This window comes from Cnephaeus nilssonii (assembly GCF_951640355.1).
Source record: "Cnephaeus nilssonii genome assembly, chromosome: 10".
Taxonomy (NCBI): domain Eukaryota; kingdom Metazoa; phylum Chordata; class Mammalia; order Chiroptera; family Vespertilionidae; genus Cnephaeus; species Cnephaeus nilssonii.
In genome coordinates, this window is record NC_137081.1 from 40,745,844 (window position 1) to 40,761,731 (window position 15,888).

At 41.0% G+C, this 15,888-nt stretch overlaps 1 protein-coding gene across 1 annotated transcript in view; it reads left to right on the top strand.

Annotated features, from left to right (window-relative positions):
* Positions 1-220: 220 nt before the first annotated feature.
* Positions 221-15,888, top strand: part of PDE11A (phosphodiesterase 11A) — a gene marked incomplete at both ends in the record, with an annotated part of 280,406 nt that continues 264,738 nt past the window's right edge. The window contains one exon of the mRNA XM_079783142.1: positions 221-1,114. Within this exon, the coding sequence (XP_079639268.1) occupies positions 221-1,114 (894 nt within the window). The remainder of the gene's footprint in view (positions 1,115-15,888) is intronic.

The window sequence follows — 15,888 nt, forward strand, 5'->3', positions numbered from 1 at the left end:
GCGGAGCCGGAGTTGCAGGACGAGGGGTGGGATTCGTGCCAGCCACTCGCTGAGCCCGGAGGCAGGGCCACCCCCAGCCCCTTAGGAAGCACTGCTCTGCAGAAGCTCCGCCCAGAGCTGGGGATACTGGTGGGGCAGACACGTGGAGGACCAGCCAGAGGGCTGAGAAGGTAAACATCTGGTCCAAGTGTCAGAGGCAGGGAAAGCTGTGGCTGGGACCATGACAGCTCCCCCCCTGGACTTCGGGGCGGTGGAAACTTTCCTGGACAGGCACCCAGAATTGCTCGAAGATTACTTGCTGCGGAAGGGGAAGCAGGAGATGGTGGAGAAGTGGCTGCAGAGGCACAGTCCGGGCCAGGGGGCTTTAGGCCCAAGGCCTGCCCTGGCTGGCCCCGGCGGCATGGCTCACGGCGGTGGTGGTGGTGGCACTGGACCAAATGGCTCGGGCAGCAGCCAGCCCCCTCCGGGTGGTGGGGACTGTGGTGGGGCTCCCCTGAGTCCCAGCTGGGCCAGTGGCGGCCGGGGAGATGGGAACCTGCAGCGGAAAGCTTCTCAGAAAGAGTTAAGGAAGAGTTTTGCCCGCTCCAAAGCCATCCACGTGAACAGGACGTATGATGAGCAAGTGACCTCCCGGGCCCAGGAGCCCCTGAGCAGTGTGCGGCGGAGGGCACTTCTCCGCAAGGCCAGCTCCCTGCCTCCCACCACAGCCCATATTCTCAGCGCCCTGCTGGAATCGAGAGTGAATCTGCCTCAATATCCCCCTACGGCCATGGACTACAAGTGCCACCTCAAAAAGCATAACGAGCGTCAGTTCTTTCTGGAACTGGTCAAGGATATCTCCAATGACCTTGACCTTACTAGCTTGAGCTACAAGATCCTCATCTTTGTCTGCCTCATGGTGGATGCTGACCGCTGCTCTCTTTTCCTGGTGGAAAGGGTGGCTGCTGGCAAGAAGAGTTTGGTCTCCAAGTTGTTTGATGTGCATGCAGGAACCCCACTGCTGCCCTGCAGCAGCACAGAGAACTCAAACGAGGTGCAGGTCCCCTGGGGCAAAGGCATCATTGGCTATGTCGGGGAGCATGGAGAAACTGTCAACATTCCTGATGCCTACCAGGTAGGACTTTGCATTGACCCCTTCCAGAGCCCCACTGGCCTGGGAGCCAAGCCTTCAGTTACCCTTTGGGTTCTAGAAACACATTAATCTAGACTCTTTACAATACGAATCCTGCTATTTAAATTCCTTCTGAGTTTAGACTGCTTAGAGTGTTTCTACACCATTTTGATGTCATGGTCTTTGTCTAACACGCAGTGGTTTGTGGAAAATTCACATAGAACAAGGGTTACATTTTGCATCCAATGATAGCATGTGTTCTCAGTCAAGATACTTTGTCTTTAAGAATATCAGTGTATGGTTTTAGAATGCATTTGTGGGGTGACAGAAAAAGATGTCTACTCCAGAATTCCAGTGTTAGTCTGAAGAAAATGGGCATGTTGGTGTCTCTGATGTCTTTTTTGGGATCATAATGCATTTCATTCTCATTTGTGGTTGGAAAGGGAGCAAAGTGCCAAACTACTAAAAGTGCTAAAGTATTCCTATCCTTTTCTCTAGTTTACAGTTGCATGAGTTCCAAACTAGGGGAGAAGAGGAAGAGAGGGAAGGTCAGGAGAAGAATGGTCCTCTGACACATTTGAGTCTATTTAGCATCTATTTTAACTGTGTTTTGTTGTTGTTGTTGTTATTGTTGAGTTTACAGAGGTTGGAAAAGTAGAGGGATGATTTATCTGTAGGCTGGAATGCAGCATTATCTGCAATCAGTTTTTGATGGGACTGAGCAGTAGGTTTTTAGTTTGTGAAACAAACAAAAAATTGACAATTTTCTAGCAACTCCAAAGGCAATGAGCAGGGTAAACATGATGGTTTCAAGTGGAAAAGGAAACTGAACATGCTGTCATCTGGTATTTCTAAGCCGTTCATTTTCACAGTGATTTGAACTTGATATTATCCTGGATCTGAAAGCCAGTCAGTTCTAATTTCTTCAGTCTCTGTTACTGAACATGGTGAAACTGGATGCCACTTTCTGAGACTTCTTCAGGGTTCATAAGAATTGAGCACTCCTTCCAGTTGTCTAAAGGAGCTACATGTTTTTTAGAGTTTGGTTGCTATTGATCAGAACAGCAAAAGTGGTGGGAAGGACATTAAAGGTAAACTTACATTGCATCTGAAAGTTGACAATTTTACTTAGAAAATTGACTAGCTTGTATTAAACCAAGTTTCATTTTTTTTTTTGTGAGGTGTCACTATAACACTTTAATGTTAAGGGATGCCTGTCAGAATACCATTTTTGTTAATCTTTTTGTATTGATTGGGTACATTTTTCATTATATACCTCTTGATGACAGATAGGGTTAGGTCAAGTAACCAATGAGTAATCTTTAACAAGTGTTTCTTTTCCTACAATCCCAGAAAACCATGAGAAGAAATAAAAGCACTTAATAACTCATATGTTGAGGATTCTGTAAAAAGTTGAACAATCATAAACTCTTTTTTCCACATTCTTACGGTGTGCTTGGGCTAAAAAAAATCCCTTCCTAGTCAGATGACACTTGTTATAGCATGGAATTGCAGTCTTCTCTTTCTTGCCTTTGCTTTTCTCATTCTTCACCAATTGATTTTCTCCCATTTATATAGCTTTTATTTCTTATTCCCCTCCTTCAGCTCCTAACTTTTATTTAATACTGTTCATATACTGTCTTTTCTTCAAGAGCATAATTCTCAGTTTCCTCAGCAGTTAACTTGTCTTCCTGCTGACTAGAACTGTGGCTAGAGGTGCTATCATAGGCATAGAAAATCAGATTTTCACAGCTGATGTTTCTTCTGGGCCCTATTCTTACTTTGAAGACAGAGTGTAAAGCCAAGTTGCCTTTTAATATTTGAAAGCTGACATTGGGCAAGGAGAGGTTTTGTTTTTGTTTTCTCCCAGGGTAGTAATGATGGCTGTAAGACTGGGTTGTTGGGACGACTGGCAAAGGCAGGGAGGAGAAGGGTGTTCTATGGGTTGAGAGTTTACTATCTTAGTTCACTGCTTGTATTCATTTCAATCTGCTTAGAAAGTTCCCCACCCCCACCCCCATTGGTCTCCTTTATGTATTTTTAACATGGTGTGTTTTATATTTTACTTACACTACTCTTTGATGAAACTTCTTTTCTTTGTTATGATACATCACAAAAACCAATAGTGTGACCTTGGGATAATTTTTTGATCTCTGAGTCTCAGTTTCCTCATCTGCAAAATGGAAATGACACTTGCATGGCAAAGATTATTGTTTTGAAAATAAAATGAACCCTGGCTGGGTGACTGAGTTGGTTGGAGCATTGTCCAGTACACCAACAGGTTGCAGGTTTGATTCCTGGTCAGGGCACATACCTAAGTTTTGGGTTCAATCCCTGGTTGGAGTGTGTATGGGAGTCAATCGATGGATGTTTCTCTCACATCATCTCAAATCAATAAGCAGAACAGACTGACATACCTCGATGTGGGGATGGGAGGATGAAAAGAAATAAACCAAAGAACTTATATACTTATATGCATAGCCCATGGGCACAGGCAATAGGGTGGTGAAGACATGAGGGGGCATGGGTAGGGGCTGGGAGGAAGGGAGGAAGGGGGGAGGAATGGGAGAGATCTGTAATACTATCAATAATAATAAAAAATCTATATTAAAAATCAATAAACATAGCCTCGGGTGAGGATACTAGTATAAAAAGAAATAAAATAAAAATAAGATATTACATTAAATTCCCTAAAACATTATCTGCACACTGCAATTACTCAGGAAATAGTAACAGAAAATGATGACTATGATGATATCTAGTTTACTAGTATTCTTTTTCTTTCTGTTTATCTTATTTTCAAGTGTTTCTCTCCCCCCCTCCTCCCCCTTATCTGGGACTGAGATGTGAATTGAGCACATTTTGACCAGCCTAATCTTCCTCTGAGCTATGCTCCCCCCTTAAATTAAGTGTTTTAGAACCAGGTTTACATTCAAGGAATAGAGAAATATCTATCCTTCCACCCTTTACTTGAGATTTCCCTAAACATGATTGATAACACTTGACTGTAGCCTATCCCTACACTTTGTTCCCCTTAGTAACTTATAAACTTTTTATAGAGTTATATTGATGTTGCATCCTTCCCAAGTTCTAATATTTTCCCCCATACATTTTATGCTGTTATATAGATTTTTCTTAATGAAAACTGGCAACCTTCCAAATGCACGCCCTTTTATCATGATGTTATTATAATTCTGATCATATATTGTAAACATCTTGAAGTTTCTATATAAACATATAACCATCTTTCATGATTCTCTAACTACTATATTTTAAAGGTCTTTGTTGCTCCGATTCAACTAGTGTACTTTTTTTCTTCAGGAGATGCAATTATCACACAGTCTCAAAATTTAATCACTTGATAATTAGGTTAATGATCCTCTTGGAGGTTCAGAATATGGGTGAGAGAAAGGCATTGAAGACACTTATGAGATTATGATAAGAATGGCATTTTGGAGTCAAGGATAGATAGTTTAATGAAATGCTAAAGTTGAATAAAAGTTTTTTACAGCAAAAATACTCCTTAGTTTATTTCATTATTTTTCATTACTTTCCTCAATTAGTCCTAAAAAACAGACTTGAAATTTGATGACAAATAATGAATTGCAAGTGGAAAAAAAATTCATTTTAGATATACAGCATAGATCAGAGTGGCTGCAATTTACCATTTTCCCCTGACAGTTATAAGTTATTAAACAGCCCACTTTAATTTAGTAATGAAAAAATTGCCCTCAAGAGGTTGAAAATAAGAGCACTAAAGTAACAGATGTTCTCTTTGAGATTATACTCTGCATACAGAACATAGCACTTTAAACATTAATAAAAAGTGAGAGATGATATTTTTGTTAGTGTTGATAATAATGATACAGGTGTTTGATGGGCTTTGGGCTTGAAAAGCAGCCACTATATTTTGTTAGGTGAACTGAGAAGAGGAAAGGGGATGACGCAGAAGGTTACGGGTGTGCCAGGCTTTCAGGAAACCTGATCTATTTACACAACAGATTTATTCATTCATTAGTTCCAACAAACACACACTGAGTGTCCATTTTTCACCTAAGGCTCAGGTTGGAGGCCTATGGGCATACAACAATGAGAGGACATGCTTCTTGCCTTCCACATATTTATGGTCAAGCTGTACTTAATGACACAAACTAAATGGCATTAGTGTTAGAGAAAAATGTCTTGGCTCATTGTGACTTGGCTCATGATGGAAGCCTTCATGGGGGAGGTGCCATTTGAGCTAGGAAAGGGTTGGATTTTGTTATTGGAAATGGTCGTGGCATCAGGGGCAGTGATCAAGGTACAGCAAAATGGCTTCAGCAGAGAGATGATAAACAAGCCCCAATTATGTACAGAGGACAGTGAGTGGTTTAATTTGGCCGAAGTATTGCATATACTATAGAATTAATATTCAAAAGTAAGGGGAGGGCAAAAGAAGAAGGGACCTTGAATACCTGACCAAAGAGCTTGAACTTCATTAATAGTAGGCCACAGGGAGCCCTTAAAAACATTTTTGCATGATCAGAATGATGTTTTGGGTTACCTGGTGGCAGTGGCTGAATAGATTGAACAAGGGGAAGCTCAAAGCTGTGAAAATAATTAGGAGTCTATAAGCTGGTCTGGTAGAGCCATGAAGAACAACTGAACTAAAGCTGGAACAGTGGAAATGGACAGGGAACATGTGGGAGATGTCCTGCAGGTGTGGATTTGGACGGGGACAGAGAGAAGTCAATGGTGACTCAGATTCTGAACCTGGGTGATAAGGAGAAGGGTAATGCTGATACAAAAACATTAAGAGAAACTGGGTAAATAAAGATTTTAAGTCAAGCTACCCACATAATTTGTGGAACTCAGTGCAAAAATGATAAATAAAGCAGGAGCCTGACTGGAGGTGGAGAAATCAATCTTCCCTTCTTAAGGGCCTGCTGCCCCACCCACAGCAGAAATGTGGCCCCAAAGTGATTTCAACTTCCCTGCTGAGAAATTCTCAGTACCTCGACTGGGGGTGAGTGAGAGGCTCCCGCTCAGTTTTCTGCCTGAATTCGCCATAGTGCTGCCAGCTCTGGGTTGGGATGACCACAGGCTTGCTCCTCCCCTTGATGGAGCACCTGACCCTCCTCACACTCCCACCTAGACCCCAACCAAGAGCAGAGGGCTGTGGCAGACATGGGATACGGACCTCTCTCCCAATCAATGTGACCTGGTTGTGGCTCCTACTCTCAGGGCAGGGTTGACATATGGGTAGTCTGGGTGGGGCACAGGACACCGGGGAGCAGGGAGCAGTGGCGGAGAAGCAGTCCTGGGCAAGCAGTAAGAGGGGAGACTGAGTATGGGCTGAGGCTTCAAGCTCCAGGCTCATAGGCCATTTTCCCATTGGACTCCAAAGCACAGATTCAAAACACAAATTCAAAGATAGAATTAAATCTCAAGCAGGGAGACCCTGCAACTGCGCCGGTCACATGCCCATGATGCTGGCCCTGCTTCTGAGTCACACTGAGTCTTGGGTGGAAAAGTTTAATATTATTCCAGTCTAGTGTGTACTGCTTCCCATGGCCTCCGCTCCATCCTAATTAAATTATGTGCCATTTTTAAATGCCAGGAGAGTGCTTTTCTATTCCTGTGTTTTTCACCCTTTCTTTCTCCATCTTTGCTCATTCATATTTTGCTCTGGCTTCTCATGATATAAGCAAGGAGAGCTGATTGCTTATCCTTGAAGAGAGGAGCTGGAAAGCAAAACAAAAGAAAAATTATACACAAGTTGTATTTAACGATGCATTGCACTGAATTTTAATTTTTTATTTTATTGGAGAATAATCTCCATTGAAATAACTACATTTGGCCTCAGAAGGGATTAATTTCATGTAGCCAGAAAATCAGTGACGAAAATGCTTCATTCCCTGATGAGCCAGTGCTGACAGACATGGGTTTAGTTCTGTGATTAAGTTGCTGAGATTTGCTTAAAAGGCAGCTGTTGGTCCCACTCCAGCACTAGTATTATAAAAGAGTTTCATGAAATCTTATTTCAGCTTTGCACACAGTGTTTGAAAAATGGCCCCCAAGCCCACAAACATGTTCACTAGCCCAGAAGCAGAATTGATTTTGTGCTCGAGGCAGGAAACATTTGCTATTTCCACCCCCCTTCCTGACAGACACACGATCATGATAAGCACAGTGACAAATCGCATTAGCTGCTTTGTACATGAGGACAGATTACAAAAAAGTACAGTTTCTACAGAATCATGGGGAGGTAATTTAAGGTTAACTTCATTTTTTTCCCCAACCCATAAGCTAAATGTTTACTAATCTGACCAATTTATTTTGGTTCCCGAGATTTGGGTCCCCTGTTTGTTTACAAGGTTGGCTGGCTTAATTTGGAAGCTAGTGTTTCATGTGTAATATAGTGTCGAAGAGTCACATGAAGCTTTCCTCTGAAATAGCTTTGAGTCGTTTTATAGGAAAGTCAACAAGGTCCTTGAGGTCCACTCCTTGCTACTTTAGTCATGTATTTTGAGGGTGGTGTTTTGCAATATAACCACATTCTTCTGGAAACTAGAATTTGAATCCCAAGAAAAGCAGTTTAGTTGTAAAATAGAGGGTTGGATTCGTAATATTTTAGGACATACTTGGGTTCCTGGTCACTTATAGGCATTTTGGCTAAATTTATATATTTATTTATTTTTAGGATTAAAATAGTAAAGAAGGTTTCCTGGCCTTAAAAACTGTATTTTTTTATATTTCCAAGAGTTTCTTATTAATTGGTTGGTTTCAAGGACTGAATAGTGGTTTCACATATTAATGATGAATTCTGTTTCCTATCATTAAATATAACATTAGGCTGTTGCAAATTTAGTACAAGAAATCTTTTTCACCTGAATGAAAAAATGAGGAACTTTTGAGACACCTCTTTAGGGTATCAATTTTAAAAAATTTAAACATAATGATAGTCAAAAGGGAAACTGAAGCTCCACTGTTGATTAATAGTAACTCCATTTAAGGAGCACTAAACTACGAGCCAGACATGAAAGCAATGGCTTTTTTAATCCTCTCAACAATCCCTGGAGTTAGCTATTACCACCCCCATTTTACAGAAGGAGAAACTGAGACTGGGAAGTTAACGAGCTGTAATTCAAATAGATGTCCGGATTCTAGAAATTTCATGCGCAGCCACTCCCTTGTGGCCTCTACTGATGATTAATTATTGTGTGCACACTTACATCTGTCCCTTTGCCTTCTTTTTTTCCTGCCAATTTAAATTATTTCTTCCTTCAAAGCCCATTTCATGAAACTCTTGGTAATCCCTGTCCCCTCCCACCCAAACTGGACATGATCTCTCCCTCCTTTGAATTTCTCCAATGCTTTAATGTGCTCCTTTCTATTTATAGTATTATAAGTATTTGGGTATTTAAATGACCTCATGTCTGTGACTCAATATCAAGATCATGATTTCTTATTTCTCATTCACTGCAGTGGATCATATAAGGCTTAATGCAAGATTTTCTATTCAATTGAATAATTACCACTGATATCTCCTTTATGTGATCAGTTCCACCTCCAAGCAGAAAGTTCCACCTAGTCAGGCAATATAAACAGCTAAACCAGGAAATTCATCCTCTGAACACGTCTTTTAACTCATTGGACCCTATTTTGTAGATTTTTAAATGGGGCGTATGAAAACCATCCGGATAACTGGTGATTATCTGAATTGCTTTCTGCATTGATCAAATCTTCATGTTAATTGCTAGACTCCTATTTCCCCACCCACTCCTTTGCTTGCTTCTTTTTTTTCCCTTTTACTTCTTTGTATGTGGAGACCATGCCACTGACCAAATAGTAACAACAAACAACAGTCCACTGCCAGCTTCAAGGCAGAAGCATAGGATGCAGCATGATTGTTTGGGCTAACTGCATGTTCTAGTCTTCCCACAACCACCCCACCATATACTAAAACTTACTGAAGGGAAAATACCCCTTACAGCAAGCCTGTCAAACTCACGGCCCGAGGGCCGCATGCCTTGTTTATTTGGCCCGTGTTAGCCTTTGAGTTTGATATTCTTGCCTTACAGTCTTAGCTCTTGTAGATGTGAGGATTTTTTCTTTGAAAATCTGTTGAGATATGGGAGATTATATTGACCCACCTTGTAAGTATTTATAATAGGGAATATGAAGCCTTATTATTTTGTTGACCAATCCAATATTTATTTTTCAGAAACATGACTCTTTCAAGTTTATTGATTATATATCTTATGCTTGACATACTCTGAAAAGGCCCCATAACTTCTGAGATGGTTGCTTTTATATCCTACTTTTTCCAAGATGTAGTTATGAGATGTCCAAGAGGCATGTCCCAAGTGAGAGTCATCTCTTTCCTTCTGTTTTGTATAGTTATCACCAATAAATTGGGTGGTTGCTTGACCTCCTCCTTCTACCTCCCAGATGAAATAATAAGGTATGTAAAGGTAAACAGTATAGCTACTCTTGTTATGTAGAAATTTAACCATCACCCTTAGATCTGAAGAGGGGGGTGCAACTACCAGAACCCTGAGAGAGCTACTGCTGTGGGAGAGCCCAAGCTGTGGTGCTGGGGAGAGGAGCTCAGCCACTGGGAAATACCCTCGCTCTCTCCCACCAATGCCATTCATTGGTTGAACCCAGTCTTGTTTGAGGCCCAGAGGGCAAAGGACGCCCTGGTGCAGTTGTCCATAGGAGTCAGCCTTCAGGCACAGACAGGGCAGTAAAAGGGGGCAAGTGCATCTGGAGAGCCAAATGGGGACTATCCGGAGTCACCAGGGATGTTAGTTTACTCATCAGGGATGTAAGTGTGTGTAGAGACCAAGTCAGATATGAACATCCTTTTATATTTGAATACTAAGTTTTAGCCGTACTTAGAGCATAATGATTGAAATATGTAGAAAATGAGCTCAGAAATGTCATTTTCCATAATGATATTTGGTTGCCTTATTCTCTTCAAGTAATTATGTTTATTCCTGATACTCAATTTCCCAGAAGAAACTCTATGGGAGGTAACTTGGGCCAAACACGTGTACAGGGAACAGATAACTTTGGTCTAGTTGTAAAACCTATCCCTGTACTACCTGACTAAGCCCATTTGTTTGGGGATTAAATTCTTACATTACTATCATGTTGTGAAGCTGTAAAAAACATCAGGGTGTTAAATAACATTCTCTGGACTGTGAGACAGGAATCTTGGATTCTATTTCCAGTTCTGCCTTAATTTTTTCAGCTACAACGTAGGGATAATATAGTCAATACAGGTCTACCACATATGGTAATTCGTAAGGATATAATAATTAAATCTAACCATTAGATTTTAATGAGATCAATGGAAAAGCACATTCATAAGGGTAAGTAAGAAATGTAAGGCTTTATTAATATTTTAAATGCACAGTCCACCAGGGCCTGGGCCTGGGGAGGACATTGCACATAAAAAGAGAACCGATTTAAAATGTGGTCGTACCTATATTGACTATATTTTCTTACTTTCTATATTCTTGATATTCTGGCATTTGGAGCCTGACCCTCCCAGGGACAGCTAATAACTGCAGATAGTATATGTCTCTCCTCCAAGTGTACCTTTGATATACAAAGCAACATATCTAGAGCCCACATCTCCAACTGTCAGACAAGCCACAATTTCCCCTGCCCTAAGTCACCCAGGAACCAGGTACTGGGCATCTAGGGATCACCTCTATGGCCCAGAGCCTGTCAAAATTATTCAAACTATTGAATCCTAAACTTACTCAGGGAACCTAGCCTGTCTCACTCATTCCTTCTGGGCCATGCCTGCCCTCTGCCTTTCTGCCTCCTGACTGACCCTGGTCTGTCTCATGTGGCCCTGCATGTCGTGCTGTGGTTTCTAAAGATGGGTGACCTTTCTCCTTCATGACAATCATTCCCATTCTGATTAAAACAAACCCCAGCTACATTTTAACATAGCACCACACATTCATGATGCTTTATACACAGGTAATGATTGCTTTACAATGTAATCAAATGCTTTAAATGAACATCAGATTGTCAGGATTTACTGGCCATAATACATGTTCTGCATTTGAAAAGCATAAAAATAAGGTTATGTTAATTTTTTTTTACAATTGATCAATATGTCTATTTTTCTAGTATAATATATAATCCCAAAAGTATCCATTGTGTTTCTGTGCTTTAAATTTCCATATGAAATATCCAGATTGGTCATTTATAATTTTATTCTTGAAATCCTAGAGATTTTAAAAAATGACTATTTGAGTCCAGTACTTGTAAACTAAATAAATTCTAGGAGCTGACATTAATGGGTAAATGAACACTAAATCTTGGTGCTTGTAATCAAGCTCTAATAATTTATTAGGCTAGGCAGAATCTATGACACAATTTTATTCTCAATGTGTTGACTATTTGCAAAAAAGATAGACCTTTTTATTTCATGTTTTTCTGTTTAGACATGATGTTACTTTTAATACTGCGCATTACCCTTTTTCTACTTATGCTTATGCTGCCTATAGTACTTTATCAGATTACCAGAATGTTTTAACCTTTACTTTTTTTTTCATTTTAAAGAAATGAGATGGTACTCCGTTTTCATTTAAATGGCTGTGCAAGTTTAACGAGCTAATAGTTTTTATGGGTATTTGGCAACTTAATGTGCATGATTACATATTTAAAGTTTTAATAACGGCTGTAATAGAATTAAGAACTGTAGGCTTGGCATAGTGTGGGAAAGATTATCCCAGGGTTGCTAAGGAAACCAGTCTAGATTTTTATTCTCTTGTGCATAAGGTTCCCTGAAAAAGTGAAGCTGTGCTCCCTGTCTCGAACGGCCCCCTGTATGGAGTACCCATGTTTCCCTCCTAGTCTCTTTCTCCTTCTGCTTCCAGAGCACCACTGAGTGAGAGGGTGTACGTGCTGGGCAGTGGTTAAGGCTGGCTTCTTTTTTTCTGTCTCCAGGTATGTGAGATTGGGGCCAAGCTCTTCTCTCACTTTCTCTTCTTGGCGCATTGTCTTTGAAAGCCCAAGATAGCCACAGTACCTCCTTTTTATGGTAGTCTGGTGATTCCCATACAGAGAAGCAAGGAGAGCAGCCAGTGGCAGTGAATGTGCCAGGCACTGACCCAGCAGGCAGAGGAGCACAGAACCTCTGGAGAAGAGACTGATAGCACAGCTGGGAGCAAAGTATCTCTACCCATTCTGCTCTGCCACCATTTCTCAAATGAAGAAACAAGAGGAATAGCTTCTGATTTGGTCCCTCTTTTTTAACCATGCCTGCTGTGAGCCCACTGCATAGCCGTGAAGGAAAGGAGCTGGCAATCAGGGAGAGAGCCTATTGATTTAAAATAGGAAGGGCAGGAAAACACTTCTCTGTCTTTGAATTGACTAAATTGAGGTGATCTGCCACATTAAATTAAAGAGCAAAAAGGTCAACTGAGGAAAGAGAGATCACTGTCATTGCAGGGAAGTTGTATACCTAAGACCTTGAGTTTCTGTTAAAGAAATAACCAGTTTCATTCTTTAGAGATAGCCTTGAAATAATCAGGATCATGTATTCATATATGTAGCCATGTAACACTATTAATCACTTCTTATAGCAACTATAGGAAGCCTGTACAATTAATGTAAAATTCTATGAAAATCATGTAATGCAAAATGATATGAAAAGATATGAGGGTGTAAAATGAAATAGATGTGCTTTCTCTCTAGCAAGTAAAACCAAAATTTACTTCTAAGCCATCTCTTTACTCGTGGCTATATTTTATTTTATTTTTTTTACTTTTTTTTTTTTTTTTTTTACTTGTGGCTATTGATCTGACCCTCCTCCTTCAATGCTAACTTAGCTCCTACCAGTGTATTTGGAATGCAGTAGGTCCTTGGTAAATCATGTTTAAATGAATGGAAGAGCCCTTATTACAGCTTTTTATTTCATCTCAAGAGTGACATGCACTGTTGGGACCATTATGTAGGTTAGAGTGTCTCAACGGTGGCACTGTTGACATTTTGGACTGGATAATTCTTTGTTGTGGAGAATGCTGACCTGTGCATTGTAGGATGCTTAACAGAATCCCTGGCCTCTACCCACTAGGTTCTTGCCCAGTCATGACAAGAACTAATAATAACATCCCCAAACACTGTCAAATGTCCCTTGGGGGCAAAATCCTCCCCCTACCCCTTTGGAAACCATGGATGTAGGACAATTTGGCAATACTCATGTACTGTCTTAAGAATAGTCATAACTTCTGATATAGCAATTCCCGGTTGCCCTAAGGAAATTTTTATGGTTAGGTGCAAACAGTTTTCTATATGAATACTCATTGCAGTGTTACTTAAAATAGTGTAAAATTACCAATCTGGAAATTCAACTAGAGGGTTGGCTAAATAGATTATGGTACATCATAAAATAGATTATTTAATCAGAGGAAATTGCTCACAAAATATTTAGAGAAACATACTTCAAAAACAATAGCATTGCCCTAGCTGGTTTGGCTCAGTGGATAGAGTGTTGGCCTGCGGACTGAAGAGTCCCAGGTTCGATTCCGGCCAAGAGCACATGCCTGGGTTGCGCCCAGGTTGCGGGCTTGATCCCCCCCAGTAGGGGGCGTGCGAGAGACAGCTAATCAATGATTCTCTCTCATTGATGTTTCTAGCTCTCTATCCCTCTCCCTTCCTCTCTGAAATCAATAAAAAATTAAAACAAAACAAAAACAATAGCATCCCATTTTTTTAAACAATAACAACAAAAGCCTGAGGGGAGGGGTTGAGTTCAGAATCAGACTGGATTTGGTTCCCAGTTCCACCACCCAAGAGTTGTCTCATATTTTACTTCTCCAGTTGTTCCATTCTGCAATCCTCAAATGGGGTAACAATACCTATCTTCAAAGGTCATTGTCAGGATTAAATAAAATTATATATAAAAAGTGCTTAACATGCTATTTGATATATAGTGAGGACTCAGTAAAAAAGTGATTGGACTAGTGCCTGGGGAGAGGCTGGAAGATGATATGGCAAGACATTAATAGAGGTGATCTCAGAGAGGTGGGCTGATTTTTCTCTTTACTTTTTGTGTGCTTTCTTGTATGTATTTTCCCGAAGTTTTTACATATCTATGTATTAATAGAGTACTATTTGTTTTAAGAGATACACCTCCTAAGCTCAATGGCTCACAGTGGTAACACAACAGAATTTTATTTCTCACTCTTCAGAAGCTCAGCACAGGTCTTTCTGATTGGCAAGTAGCGCTCCTCCAACACTGGATTCCTTTCTTCCCAGGCCTCCAACAACTTCAATGTGGGCTTCCCAGGTTGCTCTCAGCACCAACATCTAGTTAGCAGATGAGGGGGAAAGACATGAACAAATGAAGTGGCAAATTTTGTGGGTCAAGTTTGGAAGTGGCACCCATCATTTACTGCTCTTGTTTTATTGTCTTTCTAGATTCTAGAACTTAGGCATGTGGTCATACCTAACTGTAGGGAGGCTGGCAAATATAGTTCAGCCTTGCCCCAAAGTGGATCCCATACAGCCACTGCATGCAGCTCAAAGTCTAGGACCTTCAAGTGGTGAGCTATCTTCTCTAGCAGGTACTCCTGGTTTTCACAGTCTAGGGCTCGTGTGCTTGATTAATTACCCACAACACAATTTGAGGGGAAAATCAGGTGGGCTTTGGAATACCTTAACGACACAGGGAAAAGATTCTTGCTGTTTTATTTTCCATTGTTGAAAATGGATTGGAGACTGGGACTCTAGAGTGAGGAAATTTGCTAAGGAGATTGTTGCCTCTAAGCTCAAAGGTCTGAGGGGGTGAGGCTAGACCTGGCTACATAATTTGTGGGACCCAGTGAAAAATAAAAAATGGGGGTATTGGCATTGGTCAGGGAAATCAATACCCCTGTGCCAGCTACCCTGACCCATGACAGCTGAACAACTCCAAAGGATTGCAATCTCTGTGACAGAACATGTCCTTTACCTGGTTGGGGGTGGGTGAGAGGCACCACAAAGTTGCTTACTGAACATGCCATGGTACTGTCTTCCTGGGAAGGGGTTAGCCAGTGCCTTGCTCCACCCTGAGATACCACAGGGCCTCTGAGCCTTCTCATTCGCATGACCTCACTGGGAATGGAGGGCAACAGCAGAATATGGGTACCCACCCTTTTCATACTCCATCAACATGACCCTGTTGCAACCCTAGGTAGAAAGAAGTGGATATCATGAGGCTTGGGCAGGGAGCAGAGGCTGAGGAGGCTGGACTGTGTGTGAGTCCTTGGGGCATGCTGCACCAGACTTCACGTACAAAACACAAATTCAACTTAAACTTCAAATGGTGGTGGTTGGGGGGTGATGCTTCTCAGCATTCCATCCTGTGTAACTGCACTGATTGCTCATCCATAAAGCCATTCCAGGTGCCTATACTATGACTTTATAAGAATAAGTAATTGGGATGTCCAATTCCCCATGGAAGTTCATTATTTTTCTACCTACTTCCACAGCACTTTGCTCATATGACTCTTGCTATTTATTGCATTTTGGTAATTTAAATTTTGGCTCACATGTCTTTCCATTAGACTGTGAACTCCGTGAGGGCAGATGCTATGACTTTCTCAGCTTTGTAGCACTTCCTGTGTGTGGCACGTAGTAGTTAGGTACTCAAGAAATATTTGTTATATGAATAAGTAAGAAAAAGGAATGTAATTGAGAAATCAATCACAAGTTCAAGTGTCCTAGGTACTACTACTAGGTTACAAGGTCAGATTAAGACCAAGGATTTAGCTAATAATATT